The sequence below is a fragment of the Ixodes scapularis genome, unplaced genomic scaffold (assembly GCF_016920785.2).
Source record: "Ixodes scapularis isolate PalLabHiFi unplaced genomic scaffold, ASM1692078v2 ptg000303l_1___fragment_1__unscaffolded, whole genome shotgun sequence".
Classification (NCBI taxonomy): Eukaryota; Metazoa; Arthropoda; class Arachnida; order Ixodida; family Ixodidae; genus Ixodes; species Ixodes scapularis.
This window is the reverse complement of record NW_024609955.1, coordinates 462,081-483,876: the sequence shown is the minus strand read 5'-3', so window position 1 is coordinate 483,876 and position 21,796 is coordinate 462,081. Positions and strand designations below refer to the sequence as shown.

The 21,796-nt window shown below is 47.2% G+C and overlaps 1 protein-coding gene across 2 annotated transcripts; it reads right to left on the bottom strand.

Moving 5' to 3' along the window:
* Positions 1-7,917: 7,917 nt before the first annotated feature.
* On the bottom strand, positions 7,918-21,438 carry LOC120848148. 2 transcript variants are annotated; one of them, XM_040220114.3, is made up of 5 exons: positions 21,291-21,438; positions 20,542-20,623; positions 19,488-19,539; positions 17,086-17,191; positions 7,918-8,335 (listed from the first exon to the last, which is right to left on the bottom strand). In XM_040220114.3, exons 1-5 carry the CDS (start codon positions 21,314-21,316, stop codon positions 8,257-8,259), a joined length of 345 nt encoding a protein of 114 aa, XP_040076048.1. In that variant the 5' UTR covers positions 21,317-21,438; the 3' UTR covers positions 7,918-8,256. The 2 variants fall into 2 exon arrangements, 1 of the variants encoding a protein (XP_040076048.1); XR_005717585.3 differs by lacking the exons at positions 7,918-8,335; positions 19,488-19,539 and having other exon boundaries at positions 17,068-17,191.
* Between the last annotated feature and the right edge of the window lie 358 nt (positions 21,439-21,796).

Sequence of the window (21,796 nt, the reverse complement as noted above, 5' to 3'; positions counted from 1 at the left end):
CTTTTGTTGACTACTGCTCCAATTTTATTGTATGTGTGTAGTTTTGTATTTGTTATTTCATTTGGTTTGTAAATGAGTGATTAGGAAACATTGTCATCACTGCTCTCTCTGCCGTTTCAATCGGGGCAGGGACCTCGTCAAGTAGCTGAATGCAGCTTTTTGTCCTTGCCCCTCCGCTCCCTGGAGAGGAAATAAAAAGTATCATATATTTTTTCAATACTCTTATGTGCATGTGTTTATTTTTAGGTTTAGAGTGGCTATGCTATGCTATGCTTGACTTTTTAACTGCAGGGTTTCATCACACAAGCACCTTATTTGCTTTGATGTGCCCGTTTTCTTAAAGAGAGCCTAAGTCTGTGGTAATGAATTTATTAGTAGTTGTTGCGGCCGGAAGCGGGAACCTTGGCCAGAGCCGCCAGCCTTCTTCCGGCAAAGCAACAACAATCGTCGAGCGCAACGCCATCACGCCGACTAGGGTCGGACGTCAGTAACCTGTACTCTAACAATGTATTCACGCTTCTCGTCACCTATAAAGAACCCGAGTTACAAAACGTTGTGTTTCCTGACGCGCTAACAATGACGACGAGGATGGGATAAGGAGAGGACAACCGAACGCCAGTACATGAACGTTAAGTGGTGTTAGTCGGTGTGACGGTGGGGCCCGGGAACAAAGGAGAAGCGGTGGCCGCCATGGCGCAAGCTCAAGCCCTCTACGCCGCGCCGATCCAGTATGACCCGGCGGTGGAGAATCGGACAAACTACGTGGAGCGACTGGAGGCATACTTCGACGCCAGCAGGGTGAGGGACAACGGTAGGAAACGTTCGATCCTAATATCCGCTTTTAGCCCGGAAGTTATGCATGACTGCGAAGCTTGGTGGCGCCAAACAAACCGCGAGACGAAACCTTCGACACGATCATGAAAGCGCTTACGCAGCACCTCAGTCCGGAACCGTCCGAGATCTATGAGACGTTCAGGTTCCAGTCACTAAAGCAAAATGAGGGGGAAAGCGTCGCGGACTACCTGGCCGAATTACGGAGAATCGCAGACCACTGCGGTTTTGGGGACGCTCTAGACAACAACCTAAGGGACCGATTTGTCATCGGACGGTGCGAGAAGACGGTGCAGAGGATCCTCCTGGCAAAACCAAAGAAACTTACGCTCAAAGAGGCGCTGGACACAGCGTTGGCTGCGGAGTTAGCAATGCGGAACGCCGACCGGCTTCCTGGCTCAAGTTCGCTACGCACTACTGCAGGGGACGTGAATGCCTTGCGGTTTAAGAAGCACAAGGGACGTCAGCAGGAAACGTCTCGGACGAAGACTGCGCAGCCCTGCATTCGTTGCGGAGACAGCTCTCATGACCAGCCAAACTGTCCACACAAGAAAACGACGTGCTTCACGTGTAACAAGCAGGGAGATTTGGCGAGCCGGTGCTTTCGCACTCAGTCGACACCGGCGGTCAACCGAAAGAAGCAGCAGGCCAACCTGCTCACGGAAGAAGCACAGCTAGGACAGGCAGAGGAGGCTTTCCACTTGTTCACAGTGCACACTCCAAAAGCTACGGTTGATTCAGTCAACGAAGTGCTCCAGTGGGGAACAGTAGAAGTGACCATGCAGGTTGACACTGGCTCCCCCGTGTGCATGATTTCTAGGGACACATACTCCAAGAATGATAAGGTCTGGCCACCCCTACAGGAAACTACCAAGGAGCTCCACTGCTACCTGGGGAAACTACCAGTGCTGGGAGTCCTGGCGATGCCAGTAAGGTATGGAAACAAACAAGTGCAAGGACAACTGTACATTGTGGATTGTACGGGTCTATCCTTGTGTGGTCGAGACGTCATCTAAGCATTGAACCTCCTGGAAGAGCATCTAATTGGGAGCATGCAAACAAGTGACAACCAAGTGCAGGACACGGTCAAGAAGCTGAAAGAAGACTTCAAGGATCTCTTCTAACCGGGGACGGGGTTGATGAAGGGACCTGTGGCCTACATCAACTTAAAGAAAGAGGTAAACCCCAAGTTCTGCAAGGCCTGGTCTCTTCCCTATGCCCTACGTGACAGGGTAGGAGAAGAACTGGCCTGAATGTGCAAAGAGGGGATATTGTCTCTGGTATTCCACAGTGAATGGGCAACGCCAGTAGTGCCAGTGACCAAGGCCAATGGAGGTCTCAGGATCTGTGGGGACTTTAAAGTAACCCTGAACATGGCATGCGACATCGAACAATACCCACTTCCCAAAGTGGAGGACATCTTTGCACCTCTGAAGGATGGCCATTGGTTCTCGAAATTGGATCTTCGGGAAGCCTACTGCCACGTGGCCTTAGATGAAAAATCCAGACAGGCAGCAGTGCTCAACACCCACAAGGGTCTCTTCTGCTACAACCGGCTGCCATACGGCATCGCTTCAGCACCAGCGATCTTCCAAAGGAAAATGGAGGCGTTGTTGAAGGACATTCTGGGAACGCAGGTTTTCTTGGATGATGTCTTGGTGGCAGAAGGCAAAGACGAATTTGGGCAGACGGCGCGGAAGGTTCTGCAGAGATTCAGGAAAAATGGCATCCGACTGCGGGAAGAGAAATGTGTGTTTGGTGAAGGTTACCTACCTCGGACATTGGATCGACCGACGTGGGCTGCATCCATCAGAAAAGAAAGTGGACGCCATCGTGAAGGCTCCTGCACCTCGCAACCTCCAAGAAATTCGGTCCTTTTTAGGACTCATCACATACTAAAGGAGTTTCCTGCCTAGGATGTCTACACTTCTGGCTCCGCTCCACAACCTGCTGAGGAGTGAGGTGAAATGGAAATGGGGAACAGAAGAACAGGCTGCATTCGACGGGGCGAAAACAACCTTGCAGAAGTCCAACCTTCTTGTGCACTATGACCCAAGTAGGGAACTCATTTTGGAGTGTGATGAGTCACCAGAAGGCCTAGGAGCAGTGCTGTCTCACTGCGTGAATGGCATCGACAGGCCTATCGCCTTCCAGTCAGGATCCCTTACCAAGGCTGAGAAGAACTATTAGCAGCTGGAGAAGGAAGCGCTTGCGCTCATTTTTGGGGTAACGAAGTTTAGGGATTACCTTCTCTGCAGGAGCTTCACCCTAAAGACAGACGACAGACCACCAACCTTTGGTGGGATTGTTCAAAGAAAGCAAATCGATTCCAAGCATGGCTGCGGCACGCATCTAGAGGTGGGCACTAACGCTTGGAGCGTGTAAGTATGTGATCAAGTACAAGCCTGGGTCACAAAACCTGAACGCAGACACTCGGTCGTCTGCCGATGGCAACTGCCCCAGATGGAGCAGAAACCGAAGAAGCCCAAGATATGGGGGTCTTCACAGCGGACATGTTGGACGCCAGCCCAGTGTCCAGACGACAGCTAGAAGACCTGACGGGGAAGGACCCAATTATGCAAAGCCTACAAGACACGATCAGCAGAGGTTGACCAAAAAGACTTTTGGACAGTTGCCTTCAGCCATACTGGCATCATCGTAATGCACTCACGCTGGAAGGGGCCCTCATCTGCATGGCTGGAAGAGTGGTGATTCCAGAATGTGCACGGAGGGCATTTCTATTGGAGCTTCATGATACTCACAAGGGAGTCAATGCAACTAAGGCACTGGCACGCACGCTGGTGTGGTGGCCAGGCATTGACCGTGAGGTGGAAGAGTTGCTTCACCGGTGCACAGTGTGCCAACGGGCGGCTCCCATGCCACCGAGTAGGGAGCCACTGGCATGGCCAGCAACTAAACAGCCGAGGTCAGGCTGTTTGTGCAAGCGACTTTGGTAATGAACCCCGCTGGCTGAGTGGAACCATCACGTAAGAACTTGGAAACCGCATGGCGCTGGTGCAAACACCTGGTGGGATGATCCGCAGACATCATGACCAGCTACGCCTGAGGCTTGAGGTCAACACACCTGACCCTCTGCACCAACCCAGTGAGCGCAATGAGGATTTAACGTTAGAATGGGGCCAATCCTCAGTGGCTCCAAAGACTTCAAGGGCCACCGTGGAGCCAAGCAAGGAGCAGCGTCCAGTGCAACAACACCGACCGCCCGAGCGGCTGGACTTGTAGTTCCACCATTCCACCAAGTGTGGGGGAAGTGTTGCGGCCGGAAGCGGCAACACTGGCCAGAGCCGCCAGCCTTCTTCCGGCAAAGCAACAACTGTTGTCGAGCGCGACGCCATCACGCCGACTAGGGTCGGACGTCTGTAACCTGTACCCTAACAATGTATTCACGTTTCTCGTCTCTTATAAAAAACCCGAGTTACAAAGCGCTGTATTTCCTGACGCGCTAACAGTAGTAGTAATCTTATTATCAGTAATAGTAGTAGTATTATTGCTCCCAGCAAGGACAGATGCTGTTAATATTATTATTATTATTATTATTATTATTATTATTATTATTATTATTATTAATAATAATTGTCGGCTTAGACGGACCCGTCATTTGACATACCGAAAGCGTTGTGTGAATAAAAAGATTATTATTATTATTATTATTATTATTGCGCACAGCAAAGGACGCATGCTGAATCTGCTCCCGCTGCTTCTATGGAATACTGCTGTTTCTACACTGTTCAGGGTGCCAGCTATGTGCCCACACCAAGTATACCTGCTGGACGGAAAATAAGACCACCTTTCTGCAATCTGGGGTAAGCTCCTTAATCTGCAAGAGTTGCAAAACATCAGCGGGGCTGCTAGTCCTAACAGCAGAAGCCAGGCCGGATTTGACGGAAGCGTCGTTCAGCCACCACTCCGCACCGCCCTCCCCCACTGCTTCCACTCGTTCGGAGAAACCTTCCTCTTCCCCAGGCGGTCCTCATGCAGACATGAAATCCTTACAAGCCCTCCTCCTCAACTCCCTCGAGGGGATCTCGTTCCTCACACACGAGGTCGCTGCTCTTTCATGACGAGAACGCGCAGCTCTGCCAAGGGTATAGGTATACCTCCCAGCTGCACGCAAGTGCCATACTGTCTTAGCGGACTGAGCTCGGAGCTGTGCGTAACACTCGGAACCAATGGAACCGGCCGGCAGGAAACAGCTGCCTTTTTCCTAAACTGCGGCGATGAGCCGCCACCATCCCCTTCCTTTGGTGACCCTGTCCAACCTTCAGGGCATCCATGCCATCAAGCTCCATCAAACTTCAATGGGGCTGGGTTCCGCAAGGAGGGGCCAAAGGTCCCCAGGGCAAGACGGCCGTTGTTGAGGGCAAGTGTGTCAGCCAGCTGTACACCTGTGGCACTGCCACCCTCTAAACCACGTCGCCAACACGCTGTGCACATGACGCATTTCGGCCCATCTTGCGATCCTCCGAGCCTTTAAACCCACATTAGGAAGCAGGGCCCTCTTCGCGAGCTTGCGTGCACCCGACTGAAGACACGGCATGAAAGCTACTCGTCCTTACGAGTGATGGCTGCAAATGAAGAAATAGAGAAACTTTTTGATCCCCTTCTCTGGCCAGAGGGAAGCCTTTTCAACGAGTTGACAGGTCAGCTGAATGAGAGCCACACATAGCAAGCGGTATTCGAAGCGCCTCTCTTCCATAATGCCGGAAGAGATACGTAACCTAGACATTTACTATCAGAATGTCCAAGGTCTTCCCACAAAAGCTAACTTTTTTTCTAATGTAACCCTAACTGATGTGTCTATTATTGCGCTAAACGAGACCTGGCCTTGTTCTAACATTTATTTATCCAATGTCTTCCCACCTAATTTTGCAGTACTTAGACGTGATCGTGTATTCTCTACTAGGAAAAAGACGTTGGGTGGAGTGCTGAGAGAAATTGATGCGTCCTTACAACGTGTTTGGCGTCCGGATCTTGAGACATTGTTTGAGTCAGTGTGGATAGAGCTGCCATGTGCGAATGGCGAGCATATCCTCCTGGGCGCTTATTACTTGCCCTCTGACACGTCTCCAGATGGTTTTCGCCAATGTCTACTGGGCATTGAGTGTACAACCAAGGCCCTGAATAAATTCAAATTTATAGTTCTTGGAGATTTTAATGTCTGTAACATATGCTGGAAAGCAGCCTCAGTGTCCTCTAGAAGTTACTATATTATTCAGAAATCTAATTTCTTGCTGAATTTTTCATCATTTACAAATTTAAAACAATACAACTGTATCTCAAACACCCAGGGCAACATGCTTGATCTATGTTTCGCAAATCTAGACTGTACAGATATAACAGAGGGTATGTCAAGCTTGGTTTCCTTGCTCCTCTCCTCTCTCTCTCCCCCCCCCCCCTCCCTCCCTCCCTCCCTTTCCTCCCCTCCCCCTCCTCCTCCTCCTCCTCCTCCTCCTCCTCCTCCTCCCTCCCTCCTTCCTCCCTCCCTCCCTCCCCCCCCCCGGACGGACATCATGCCCCACTGGAGATCAGTATACCTATCTGACATGGCATGAGATGTTATTCACGGAGACATCCTGAAGTGAATAGACACAATCTTTTCGCTGGAGATTACGTTAGTTTGTACAATCATTTCTCCAATTACGACTGGTCCTCAATCACTCCGTGCTCCCGACGTTGCCCAAAAGGTTCACGATTTCGCTCGCATCGTTCAAGAACGAATGAATCAATTCATCCCGTTACAGGGGGGGGAACACCGACGGCCGCCGTAGAGGCAAAGTGTGTTTCTGATGAGCTCTGTGTTGCACACCCAAAAGTTCAGAAAAATCATATTCTGCACAAATTAGTGATTACCACCATATTCTATTAAGCAAAAGGCACATGAAGACACCAGTTTTTCGCCGGTGAGTGCAATTGTGGTGAAATTAGGAAGACTTTCCCGAGCGGGAAGGCTAAGCCTTCTGTTAGCGTTGTAGGCCTAGCTAATAATACGGCGATGAATCAGGCCCCGCCCGGTTTAACCGATGCGGGCTGCACGGCTGTCACGTATGCCTCGGAAATCAGCTTGGATATAAATAAAAATAATTTCATCTACCGAAAAGATACAAGTGCAGCAGATAACCAGGATTACCCATCGTCGGGAACGAAGAAAACAAGGCAACTCTGGATCAACGTAGTCTTGAAGGCACAGCGTCGACGAGCTCGGCAACAGCTAAACCTAACTCAAAAGCAAGTCACGCTGCCACCTTCGCTTTCGTCGCCGAGGCAGCTGAGAAGAGCTACGACCCGCAGACCTGCTCCCACGCCCACACCCTTTCCCCTGAAAGAGTTTAAGCGAATTTTGCGACCATGCAACGGACTCAACGTAGGCCGGCTCCAAGCGTCCTCACTGCTCTAGCCCAGCTTCAGGGCACCAGCACAATGGGGCAACAAGCCAACAGGTGCCTGCAGATCAACCAGAGCCAAAACACTGCAATAGTGAGCATCCCATCTAAAGTTGCGAAACTATTACTTCACATAACCCAAACCAAGATTGGCAAAGCAGAGCACACAGTGGAGGTCTGCGGACTTGCGCCAAACGATGCAGTAAGGAGTTTTACAAGAAGTCCAAGCCCAGTTTTCGATTCAAGAAATCATGAAAAATATAGACCAAGATGAACTTTACCTGAAAGACGCAAGGAGTGCAGCAAAGCACACCCGGAAGAGAAGCACTCAGGAGAGACATACTGCGCAAACTGCCACATCAGGCAAAATGACACAGGGTGACACCTTTCTAGCCAAGAAGAATGCAAATGCGTGTCTCCAGAAGAGACCAAAGGATCCGACGATGCAAGGAAGGTTGCAACACAACCGCACAACAACGAAGCGTGAGGAGGCCGAAACAAATAAAACAGATTCTCACCGCGTTAAAGATTTCCCTCCGCTAAGCAATTATCACACGGGGCACACCAGGTAAGCAGACGTACAAACAAGCCCTTAGAGCAAAAGGCGAAACAGCACGACCCCGAAATCGGAAAGCAGCATCCATGTCAAGCATCCAAGACGCTGCCTGTCAAGCCCAATGTGGCTTAGGCAGGTCTGACTTCAACCTCGCTTTGTTCATATGCAATAAATTATTATTATGTCCTCGTTTATGGCTTCATGGACAAAGACATTCAGCTGGCTCCAGGCCAAGCCCACCATAGCATTCTATCCAAAGCAACAAGCCCAAACGTCAGCTCGCAAAAAGTATAAGAGTCGATGAGACACGATTCATGGGGCAGCAATGTTGACCAGGCGGAAGCAGAAACCAGGACCTTTAGACAATGCCGCAGCTTCATCTTCTCTTGAAACGCAATATCAAACAAAGAAATGGCTGCATGCATCACTCACCTTGCAGACATCTACGTAGCCGCTTCCGTTGCAGTCTTACCTCATTCCTGATCTAGACTGCAGAGACAGCAGATGCCGTTCAGCGAACACGCTGCCGCTCGAATCAAGCCAAGTTCTGCGGGATGCACCAGACAAAATATGCTCGTGAGCTTGTATCATTAACATAATCACATTTCATATGCCAGAATATCCTACCTTAAGATGACAAGTGCTGCTAAAATGTAAATGAAGACACAGCCTACTGTACGTAAATTTTCTGGATGTTGCACCATTTTGGCATACCTTACAATAATAATAATAATGCTTTATTTGAATCATGCCCCAGAACGACCACTAGGTCATGTGTGGTGGCACATAAAATGGTAGTACATGACTTAACACAATGTACCCCATTTGTAAAAAAGAAAAGACTAACATGCAATCAGGAATTGAAAATATATTAACATGAGAGGACTGTTCATTACCACAAATCTGCATCCTTACCATCGGTGACAATTTCGATTGAATGGAGGGGTAAAATATACTAAATTCTCTAACAACACTGTTACAAAAGCAAGAAAGAAAAACATCACTTATTTAAGCCACCAGCAGACATCCAGAAAAAACCACCTTGGGACCTCGCGATACTGCTCACACGCCAGTCTTTCTCGGCAAATTACCATGTGCAGTCTCCACATTAACAGTGCGCACGTTCCGACAGTGTACACACAAAAAATAGGCAACGACAATAGCGAGAGGAAAATGGGAGCTCGTTCGTGGTGCCGTGCCTCGCATCTCCCCTGTAGACCAAACTGACCATTTTAAACCGAAGCAGCGCCAACGGGCATGGCCTAAGAAGTATGAACGTAAGCACAGTATCTCTAACCCTGCCATGTCCACGATGTGTGAGCATCGACAGCTGCTGGAGGAAGCACGACAGGTTGAACCTTGCTTTCCCTCGGAGGGGTGGAAGGGAGATTTGTTTTTGAAGGCCTCGAAACTAAGCGCTCATCTAGCATGCTGCAAGGGCTTGATCGTGGACGGCGAGTATAGTTTAGATGACCGTCAAAGTTCTCTAAGGGGCCTGAGTACCCTTTAACAATTCCTGAGGGGTGTAAGAGACCCATCATAGCTTTTTGAGAGACCTGTGAGGTCTGTCCCAATCCTTTTCGTGAAACTACAGCCCCTATCAAAAATTATTTTAACGGGTCTCTAGGTCAGATCATGCGACCATTCAGGATACATTCCGTCGGGGAAGCCACTCGGCCATTTTGCAACGGGTTGCGCGACAAGTTTTAGAAATATAGGAGACATTCCCCAGTCCCTTCCCGTAGTGGCGCGGCCCCAGCGAAGAGAAAACGGGCACGCACGAAACAACCCGTTGTGGAAAGGACGTTGCTCCTCTCCACTTCAGCTCTTAGTTTTCACCATTTCCCCCTTCACACGTTTTGCTGTTTGATTGTAGATAACCTGTTTTAGTCAGTCGAAATACAGTCTTTGTCAGAATCTGGTCACCCTGTTTTTTCTCAGTTTTTGGAGACCAAGTGTCGCGTTTTCCGGGTTCAGGGTCTAGTTGGAGGAGTCCCGGCACACTTATGACACAGAGCTCTGCTTTTGCTGATTGTTTAAGGGCTTGCTTCGGTATCAAGGAGGCAGCCGGGCATGCTGCCTATATTTCGTGTGCAGGCTTTTTTGCCCCTACGTGCCGAACCTTGGTTTTCCCACGACAGGCTGTTTGTTACTTCCAGGATTGCATACGTCTGCTCCTTAAAAACCGACGACCAGTTTGCGCTTTCCACTATTCCCTCGCTTCCTCCTCTCCCATGGTGAGGAGGAAATTCTGCCTTGCAGAATCTCGAGTCTGGTCGTCGGCCTTTAACCCCGAAACGCAGGGCCAAACGTAAAGATTCACAGAGGAAACCAGGTCCGGAAGACAGATGAGTCGATGGCCGTTAGGTCTCTCGCTAAGCCGGAGACAAGGTGCCTCTGGTTCTTGTAATCGTACCTCTCCCATGATGCTCACAGACCAGGCATGATACTCTGGAATGACTGGCATACTTTTCTTCTTGCTCGATCATCTCCGCTTACGTTTCTCAGCCCCAAAAACGTGCTTCGGTTGACATGCGCCGACAGTTCGGTTTTGCAGCGAAGAGCAGTTGGTTGGCGTCCTGCATTAGGCTATTTCCTACTTACACCAAAATTCATAGCATGCTAACCCAGGAGCCAAATAATTGTGGCCCGAGAGAGTCTGGCCCGAGCCAATGAGATTATTCTGTCTCCGTTAAAGCCCCAAGATCTGTACCATTCTTCCCACTAATGAATGTACTCTTATTCGACGTATCTTTTATTTTAAATGTAGAACCTGGGTATAACTGTAATATTTGTAACGCTGTCACTGGACCCATCAAGTGTTCATCTCGTAGTACGTAATCTGCCCACCCAAGTCTCCGATTACAAGCTACCAGCACTGGTTCAGGGATGAAAATGTTTGATAGCTCAAATTTCCTTGTGTAGCAGGAAAAAATGGTGCTTCTAGATAACTTTAAACGACCAAACTCAGTGGCCAATGGTCAGAGCAGCACAACTGACATTGCTAGGTCAGATATACTTACGAAACAAAAGATCTGGTGGCTGTTCCTTGTAGCCTCTACCCAAGATTGAGGTAAACAACAATGGGCGATGCAGGTTTGCAAGACATTATTTACATGGTTGAGCAAGCCAATTAAATTACCGACATAACATTTTTTCCTGCCAGTTTGACTTTCAATCAGCAGGTCCTCTCGAAAGTCATAAAACCATACCAGTAGCCCCATTTTAGTATAAGTGCACTTTCAGACAACTCCTGGAAATGTTATGCGAGAACATTCATGGCAAATACGGTTCCATTTTTGTCTGCAGGTGACAGATGCTACCTCTGGAGCCCTGGCTACTCACCCCTATTTCTGGCAACCCCAGCAAGAGGCAGCGCTCAACAACAGCGTGTTGAGCGGTGCGTCTTGTCGAGTCTGGCCTCGGCCAACACCGCTCAACACGCTGTTGTTGAGCAATGCATTGGTAAACTGAAAAACCAGTTCCGGTGCCTGCAGAAGTACCACGCTCTGCACTACGACCCAGAAAGAGCACGTAATTTAGCAACAGGATGTGCTATTCTGCACAATGTTTGCTTACACAGCTCCGTTCCGGAGTCTGCCCCAGACCCCTTTGTGTAGGAAGAGTCTGACTGCGGGTACAATGATGACAGTAGCGACACCAACAGCGACACTGGCACTAGGAGCCTCAAAGAAAGAACACTAGCAATGCAGCGTCGGAAAGTCAGGAAGGTGGACGCCCTCTCTCATCGAGCTTGTCATGCTCTGCGGTGTTGGCATGCTTGCCGTAATCATTCAGCTCACTGGAGTCGCGCTGTGCAAGCTTAATCATATCTCATCAAAGACTGGGAAGCACAGAAGGTGTACAGTTCTACATCCATGTAATGTGGGTGGCTGCACAAATTTTAGCTCTGATGTGGGAAAGTCAAATTTGGGGGTTTTACGTGCCCAACCTATGACGGGCATCTGGCACCTATGACGGGCATCTGGCACGCCCCAGCGGAGGACTGAGGATTAATTTGGACCACCTGCGGAGCTCGGTTACACAGTGCCTTCTCTGCAATAAGCCTCCGTCATATTGCGGGCACCTCGGTCGGGATTCGAACCCGCCACCTGAGGACCTGTAGGCCGGTGCTCTCGCCTCAGAGCCACCGAGGCGGCTTCTGATGTGGGAAATCACTTATTGGGTTGGGGTGAAGGCATGTTTTTGCATCCACATACATCATGTGCACGCAGAACTTCACACATTCTATGCTCACCAGTTCGTTGCAATGACATGCTCTTAAATCGTAATGCAGATATTTTTTTCTTCCTTTTTTAGTTTTTTTGTTTCTCTTTATAAGCCTAAGCAGTCAATGTAGTCCACTTGTTTGCTCTCGTAAATGTCTCTGTCAGGGTTTCTTTTGGTACACATTTTCATAAAATTTGGCTGATAAAACACTGTGTTCAAAGAGGTTTTGACAGAGCTTTGGTGGGCCGATACAAATTTTTTTTTTTGAGTGGGTGCATTTTTTTAGTTGCACTACCTGCAGCGGTGTGAAAAAGTGCAATGTGGTGTACTTCTGGCATGTGTAAGAAAGTGCAAGGTGGTGTACTTCTGGCATGTGTATCGAGATAGAACCGTAAATACATTGCCCTACAATTTTCTTCACCAGTGCAGGTGTGGCTAAAAAGATGCACCTAGAGTCGGTGACAGGTCAAGAACGAAGTGGAAGCTCCTCCCACCCTTTTCCACTTCAGCCGAGCAAACGTTAAAGGGCAACTCCGGTCCATACTTTCGGTTTTGGGATTATGACTGTTTTTAGTCCAGTCAGCGTCCCTGAACTGCAAGGTGCAATTTTTTTCTCGTTATTGTGCGTAGTTCTACAGATATGGACCCCTCAAAGTTTTGTTTGGGGCGCGGCCAACAAACCCGAAACTAGCCGCTCGAGGCTCCGGCAACGCTCGAAATCAACCGCTATGTGAACGTGACGTCAGGATCGTTCTCGTTCAACGAGCACGCACGCCGAGCGGCACCTACCTCTGTTGCGCTAGCCGTCTAAAGATAGGAGGTAAGCTGATTTTGTTTTAATTCTGTATACGTGGTAGTTATCCAGCATATGTAGCAAGGGCTAGTGCATATACCCAAAAGCTAGCGACTGGAAAACCCGTGAACTCGTACGATTCCGTACTCGGCGGCCGCCGCCATGCGTGCGCTATGCCGTACTCGTCGCTTGTATACCCAAAAGCTAGCGACTGGACAACAAGTGAACTCGTTCGGTGCCGTACTCTGCGGCTGTCGCCGTGTGTGTGGTCTTCCGTACTCGTCGCTAGACCTAAATTGTCATCGGGGCTCTGTGGATGGAGCGGCGTTGCTCTACGCTGTGCTGCCAGTGACGTACAGTACTGGGGGCCCTCTCACTTTCGCGCTGCGGGTCAGTCCCAGACACGAAGCTTTGAGGCTCTACGGCGCGAGCTGCGGCGTCCGAACACACGAGTGCTGGGCTGTACACCTCTGTTTTTTCGTTCTTTTTTCCTCGGGCGCATAAAAGCCGAAGTCCAAAGTCCACTCATCGAACAGCGTTCACCCACACTTTCTTCAATTTCCGGTCCGTTCGAAACTTGTGAAGAAGCACCTCCGGGTTGCACAGCGGGTTGTTTGAGCAGCCCACAGCGCTACAAGTTGCGCTCGGCATCTTTCGAGGAACAGCTGGGCAGTCTTGGGCGCACCGAGTTGCTCGCTAAAACGAGTCTTGAAGTCCTCACAAGCAAATAAACAAAAATCTATACCGAAGCTACACGGGCTACAGATAAAAGCAACGGCTAAACACGCCAATCGCAAGCCGAAGTAGCTGTGGTAGTGGCTCAAAGAAGCGCACTACGCGCAACTCCTGGACCAGAGGAAAAAAAGAGAAGGATACTGACGTCACGGCCCAATGTTGCTTTGGCGATCGACAAACCGCTTGCCGCCCGCTAAGGAGCAGCGGCTTGCGGCGGGTCGCATTTTTATTATCGGCATTAGTTGAGAATGCGGCGTCCCACAGACGTAATATTTTGGCTGGGGTCGTAATTTGCAGAGCAGTCGCTTTCTTGTATGGGATCGCCATTGTCGCGGCTTGGTTTGATGGCAGAGGTATTGCTTTTTGGTGACACCATGTTCCAAAACTTCCTTGGGTTACCATTCAAAATAAACAGCGAGTCATAAAAACAAAACTTAGCCAATTTCAACTTTTTATTGTAGTTTTTAAGGGCAAAGTTATAAGCACCCAAAGCTTGAGGTGTTAACACGTTTAGCCTTTGCAAATAGCCTTTTCTTTTTATGCAAAAAGAGCAGCATTTTGGTGAACCATGGGTTATTTGAATCAGTGCATACTCAGGCTGTCGGAACAAACATATTTATAAGACTGTTCATTTTAGCTTTAAATAATGCCGGTTTCCTCTACTGATGGAAGAGGACAATTTAAATGTAATGGTCAAAAAAGATTGTCAACCCATGATCTATTCATCTATAATCAGCCTCATTATAATCGCGAATGATCTTGGAAATAGAATGTTTGACGAGAACGGAGTGGCAAGTCGACATGTTGTAACCTATAATCACGGAGCCCGTCGCAGTATTGAATGGACTTGACAAGGTCCGGTGACGTAGTTAGTGCAGGGGTGGAACTCACGAAATGTCCTTGGGAACAGCCACGGGAGCAACTGAAACAGCTGTTTAGGAGCAGGTTGGGAGCAGCTAAAACTATGTTCTGGAGCAGGCTAGGAGCAGCTCAGATCAGTTTTCATTGCACTTCAGCTTGTGTCTTAGACACGCACGGGAGCAATTTCAATAGCGCTTAGCAGCACAGATGAACATGAGTGGTTAGGGACCTAGGTAGATGGGATAACAGTGTAAAAGGTGTGAAAACTTGAAACTTTGTGAGCCTCTATACTTTCCAGACTCGTACGTAACGTGTTACAAGATTACTTGTAATTGATTATTTTTACTGCAATTTTGTGACGCTTCGATTACTTCCTTTAAGGGGTAATGATCTTTTTAGTTGAACTAATTGTTTGCTGTAATCGATTACAAAATTACCCCCCATTACAATCTTCCTCATTTCTTTTTTTTTTTTTTGGGGGGGGGGGGGGGGAGGGAGTTGGAGTTATTCAGCTCCGGGCAACGGGCTTTTTTTTTTCGAAATTATTAAGCACGAGGCTGTGAGGATTAGTAGGCCACTTTACTATGCTTCTTTTTCGTGGGTACATTTTTATTTCTACACCGGAGACTACTTATGGGTATGAAAAATGACTTTATCTAGCCTCTTGTGAGGGATTAGGTGTGTGCCATCACTCACTCAGCTTTAAGCGCGAAACACACGTACAACCAAACCGTCCGATCCGACGTGCGGACTGCCGGAATGACCTTGGGGGGCGAGGGGGTTCCGCAGCATCGGAGAGCGTTGAAAACCCTTGCCTCCGACCGTCGTATTGCGCGGTCAGACGTCGGATCGGACGGTTTGGTTGTACGTGTGTTTCGCGCTTTAAGCAAAAACAGTCGAGGCTTTCTTTTTTTTTTTCTTTAACAACTGAGCGCGAGATTCCACGGATTATGCTATCATAAAAAAAGTTTGAATGAAAAGTAACGTGGGAAGTAATTGCTTACTTTAGAGTAATTTTTCGATTACTTCTTTGAGGCTGTAATTGTAATTGTAGTCGGGTACTTTATACAGCAAAGTGATTGTAACTGTCATCGGTTACTTTTTCAGTGACGGGTACAAGTCTGATTATTTTCTTAGTGGCTTTCAGCTGCTCAAAATGCAAACCAGCTCTGCTTATCACACAACCCACACGTGCTCGACATAGTACTTATATGTGCGAACCACGTGACGTGCGTAAGCAACGGACGCGGAGTTGCGCGGAGGAACAGGGCACCAAATTTCGAGTTTATCCTATTGTGCAACTGAATATCGAAGCAGCAGACTACGATTAACGAAGTTATCGTATTCGAAGTGACAAGCAGGTGCAAGGTTAAAGTACACCAAACAGATCTACCGATCGCGTGAAAGCTGCTGGCCGGCAAGGTTTCGGATCGGATCACGTTTCAGTTCTATCAAATCACGATTTATCTTGCGGGAACGCGGTTCCAACTTCTAACGATAAAGTACTAAAAGTTTGAGGACACATGCGAAGTAAAAAAACATTTTTTTTGTAAACAGACCAGATGGAAAAAGAATGTTATAAAATAAAATTAGAACGAAGAAAAAAACATTTTAGAGCTATATTGACGGCACAAAATGATTTTGTAGTTGCGCCCGTGGGAGCCGCCGCAAGTCATGTGATAGACCTGTGCGCCGTCTCAAAGTCGACTCACAGTCACGCCGCCGCTGCACGCTGAGCGTGGTGCGCCGCCGTCAACTCATTTCTCCACACCGCCACCGCCGCGCAAGTTTGTCTACCCCGCAGCGCTGCCGCCGTCATCTGACCGGCACACAGGTCTATAACGTCTGCTTCCGCTTTTTCAGGAGCTTTCTTTGGGTTCGAAAAGTTACCGATTAATCTTTGTGTTTTGTTGCACTTGAAATAAAGATGAATAACTAACTTTTACAGACCATAGGAAGCTTCCGATAGAGCGGAAGCACCACGTGACAAATAGCGACCAGTCACGTGACAACTAGCAGCCACTTTTCCGCAGCGCCCGCCGGCGCCAACTACAAATTCGTATAGCGCCGTGAATATAGCTCTTAAAAGTTTTATTTTCCTTGTGAATTCGTTTTATGACTTCCTTTTCCCAACCAGGCTGTTTAAAAAAACTTTATTAGTCCTTTGCATGTGTCCTTTAGGAAGTGCTCGAGCTTCCTTAGGCTTCCTTGCTGGAAATCCTTTGTATTCCTGTTACTAACAAGTGCACCAAGTGAGACACTTCGGCCATTATTGAACACTTTGAATAAACAAATATGAATAGTTGGAAGATGTTACAAAGCAGTCTACATTGATAAAAATTCCTTCTTTCTGCATGTCAAGTTCGCTTGTGGCGTAATCTAAGATTACTACGACATACCAGTTAAGGAAAGTTGGTCTTCAAATGCGGACACCACACGCGAGCCACAGCGAGCTACAATGGGGAGCAGTGCCACGCTTGAGAAGCCCATCGAGGCACAGATGTTGTTTGGTCTAGCCACAGTTTACAAAATGGCCGCTGCAGCAAGAACAGCGGGACTGCGACTGCTCGCTTTTAACAATTCTGCAAAGCGGACACCTATGGCAGTTTTTCAACTGAGATGTTCAAGTAACGGTGGTGTAACCCGTGCCAAAAATGAAATGGAGCATAGAGACCCACTTTATTCGGCTGGCGGATGGAGATTCTGCACACCGACGAGCTGAAGCACTAGCGAAGTCAGTGCGGACGACTGGTGCGCACTTGCTGCTGCTTGTCCCTCTACAGCCTGCAGGAAAAGGGGAGCGCATTATGCACAAAATGCAAACTGTTACGCAACACATTAGTAAAGTTAAAAGCACGCCAGAGGTTTTCAGACGCGTTGCAAGCAATACAATACGAAACTTTTGCCAAACAACTTTTCACCTTGGTAAGCTCTGTGCAGTCATGTTGCAGAGCAGTTTTCACCATTCACCTTATTAGATTACTCGTAGACAACGAGTTACTGGCATTTTAGGTGCTCCTAAAGCACAGAAGAAAAGAGAATGGCTGTGTTAACGAAAGAAGTCGAGAAGTCTGATCAAAGGCGTATGTGGGGCGAGTAAATCCACCCTTACTCTGTTCTCTTTCCCCTTTGGAGCTGCCTTGGTGGCGTCCTTGCCTGCGCTTGCGAATGATGCATTTTAGTTACACTGACGGCAGAGTTGCCGCGTGACAAGTCCTTCAGTAACGAGGCCAGTTTCCTATAATTACACGAACACACGCTGGTGGCGGAATATTATTTATTTGTTTCTTTAGTTACTTAGAATTACCCTCAAGGCCCCGAAGGGCATTACAGAGGGGAGTGCATGGTTAGTACAGTTCTGATTTTAGCGTTATCGGTGATGGTGACAATATCATCTGGAAGGCCATTCCAGTCTACAATAGCTTCTGGTAGAAGGGAATGTTGAAATGGTCTTGGGAAGGGTAATCTTGCACGAATGATCGAGTCTTGCAGAGATATAGCTGGGCTGGCTGAGGAGAGACTGTCGTAATGGTTCCGAATAGTACATTTTATGGAAAGGCAAAGACGGGAAATTCTGCGACGAACGGAAAGATCAGGAAGAGCTAATTGACATTTCATTGCAGTGACACAAGAAAAGCGAGACTAATTAGAAAAAATAAATCGAGCAGCACGATTCTGGACAGATTCGATTTGCGTTAGTTAAAAAAAGACTGATGTGGGTGCCAGATAGCTGAAGCATACTCTAGTTTAGGGCGAACAAGCATGGCGTAAAGGAGACGTTTAAGAATAGAAAAGGCAGAGTTGAAATTGCGACAAACAAAACCGAGTGAGCGGTTTGAGGATGATATTGTCTCGTCGACATGAACATTCCTGGATATATTAGTGGTTAAACGAACGCCTAGATATTTTTACTGTGTAGCAGTCAGAATGGTAGTGCCATTGAATGTTAACGAGTTTAAGGGCTGGAAGCAAGAATGTGTAAAGCAAAGGTGTGTGCATTTGCTAATGTTGAGACACACCTGCCATGTGTGACACACTGCTTCAAGAGCTTTTTTATATAACTTGCGATTCAAATAAAATGAAATTTACATGGCTTATTTGGCATTACAATCGGACTACAAATATGTACTTTGTTTTGAGGTAACCTAATTAGATTTATTAATATTGAAAATTTAATTTGCAATGATTATGGAAAGTATTAACGCAAATTAAAATACTGAGCTCAGAAAATAAACCTAGATCAGTGAACTGAGAGGTATGTGCAATCCAATAAGGTATAAATGAAAGCTCTAGGATGATTTATAAATTACTTATGACACTTTTGAACCTTCCAGTTTCAAAATCATTTTTTGCCGGATGCCTAAAAGGCACCCACAAAAAGCCTGACAGCCTATTTAATATATTTGTAGCCCTCATTCAATATGTCGAAAATCCTTCAGGACAAGATGATAAGTGCTTGCCAAACTTCAAAAAACACATTTTTAAAAATGTGTTTTCTTAGTAAAATTTTGCTTCAAAGAGCAGTGTCTCCCCTTAAATGCCGTTCTGGAGTGCAACATGGTCATATGGGTTTTTTATTAGTCTATAAACAGCACAGGTCATCAGTGAAAAGATGAACAGAGGATGAGATGTGAAGAGGGAGATCATTAATGTAGATTAAACAGAGCAAAGGCCCAAGCACAATTTCCTGTGGAACACCGGAAGAAACGGGAGAGAAAGAGGAGGATGTGCTGTTAGTGAAAACGAATTGAGAGCGATGAATAAGGAATGATTCAATCCACTTAGGAACATGAGGATCTAGTTTTAGGAAAGAAAGTTTAAGAAGAATGCGATTGTCCGGGACTTTAGCAAAAACTTTGGCGAAATTAAGCAAAACACCGTCAGTAGGAAAGCCGGTGTCAAGATTTTTAAACAAATCGTTAGTTATAATAAGTAGTTGGGTCCCAATAGAAAGGCGTTTCCAGAGGCCATGCTGCACATTGGTGAAGAAATTGCAGGAATCCAGGAAGTTAATCAGGTGCCTGTAAATGACATGCTCGAGGATCTTGTAGAGGCAGGTGAGTGATATTGGCCTACTTACTAATTTTCCGGTCAGAGGGCAACACCCCTGTGTCCACGGACTGCTCAAATATCTTTGAAGTAAAGACCGGATGAAAATTTAGTGTTAGTGAGAGCCTTCGTAATGATTTCCTCTATGCCACATGATGGAGATATTTTGAGGTTTTCTATACCGCTGAAAACACCCTGAATGTTTATAACAATTGAATCCATTGGAAAATCATTCTCTATAACAGGAGAAATTCCAGTAATGGGTGTAGAAATAGTGAAAGCATCAGAAAACGCACTATTTAAATATTCACACATTCACTATTCAATATGTTATTACAAGAGCTATTCACTAGATTAATTTCACAGTACAAATCTCCAAAATTTGCGAGGGTTGTTTATTAACATATTAGGTAGAGTTTGCAGAAAGAATGTCTGCTTAGAGTTATCAGAAAGAATGTGTGCTAACACCCCTTTAACATAGTTTTTTATTCGGAAGAGCAAGTGGCAAGCTTAGGCCAAGTATTTCCTTTTTTAGCGCTCCTGAAACATCTTTTCTTTTTATGAGATAAACGATGAAGTGGATTATTGAACCACGGTTTAGACGTAGTAGTTCGGATTGTCGAGCACAGTATGGTAATTTTCAATAAGTTGAAAAAATTTTGTCTCAAGGCTTGCCAATTTTCATTAGCATTATTGCACTGGAAGGTTTCATTGAAATAAACAAAATAAAGCCTTCGCTGTTGGACACTTCAAATACACATACAAATCATATCTGGTTTCAGTTTGAGTCTAAGAACACTGCCTTCTAACTTAACTGGCTAAAGTAGGGTTGACCAAAATCAGCCTAACAACAATAATTGGGAGTGCACTACACTACAGTTCTCTTAACACCTACGCTTGCAAGTCGACGGAGTGCATCGACTGCCTCTCTCTGCACGAGCAGCATTTTCTGCTGAACTGCCAGCTGCTGCTGCTGGGTGGCCAGCAGACCCTGCTGTGTGGCCAGCAGTTCTCGCTGGACAGCCAGCTGGTCCTGCCGAATGGACAGCAGATCCCGTGCCGTATCAACTCCAGACCGTTCGTACCATTCGGTGGTAGGGGGCATGCCACTTGCGCAGGACGTTCCTCCTCTCCTCCCTTTGCCATGTCGCCTTCAGCCACAGACCCCTGCATAATATAATTCAACTATGTAACACGCCACAACGCTATACAGCCCTTCTAGTTATACCTGTGTCTAATAGTGTGCACCCTAAACTCAATATTATTTTTTTTTTCGAATGTCACGGATTTATTGTCTCCGAGTGGGTCTAGAAATGTGCTGCAGCCCCGATATCCAAGCTTTCGTGGAAAACACCACGAGGCAATACATTCGCACCACATTGTTTTGTACATTAGTGTTCAATAAGGTAAAAAGCAACATGGTGTATGCCCATGATCCAAGAGATTCACGGTACTTATCGAAGCTGCTGCTGCAGCCGTGAAGTCCCACAGCGGCGCGTCCACTGTCGGGGGCGCACGCCCGCCTCCTCGAGAGAAATCCGTCCCCACAAAAAATAATAATTTTTCTTGCTCCGCGTTTAGGGACGGCCCATCACTCGCGCCTCCACCGGCATACCTGCCAACCTGTGGACATTAAAATTCGTAAAACTTACGCAATTGCGGGGGGGGGGGGGGGCTGTTTCGCAAGGTGGCAAGGCTTAATGTCAGCCTTGTCACCGTGCAAAACGCTTACGTTACACGTGCACGTGCTACAGAATCCAAACTTCTCTCCTTTTTGGACGGCACAAAGCACTGGAATTCCGACGTGTAGGACTTCAAGAACACCTGAAAGTACCTCTTTTTAGGTTTGGAATTTGCCATTGCACCGCGAAGCCACCGCAACCAGGGGAATGCTATGATTACACGTGTAACAAACACAGACGCTGCACTTCTCGCCTCGAAACTGGCCGAAACAGAGGCCCAACCACGTCTGAACACGCCAAACCAACATGCGCCGCCAAACACACAAACAAAGGCTTTGGGCTTTGGATTGATTTTGGATATGTGGCCCCCGGATAGACGGATAGTAAAAACCACAACGCTGCCGTGGACGGCACCTGTCGCCCTCTTGTGGCAGTGTGAGGTACCGCCAGCAACGGTTTTACGAAAAAAATGTTTAAAAAAATAGAAATGAAAAAAGTATCTTTTTTTCGTAAAATTTGAAGCAAGATTCGTAAAATCGTAGAATTAGTCCCAATTCATACATTTTACAAAAAATTCGGAAGAGTTGGCAGGTTTGCACCGGTCTTCTGTTAGGGACACGAGACTCTCAGGTCGCAAGCCCACGTCTGGCATGCACGT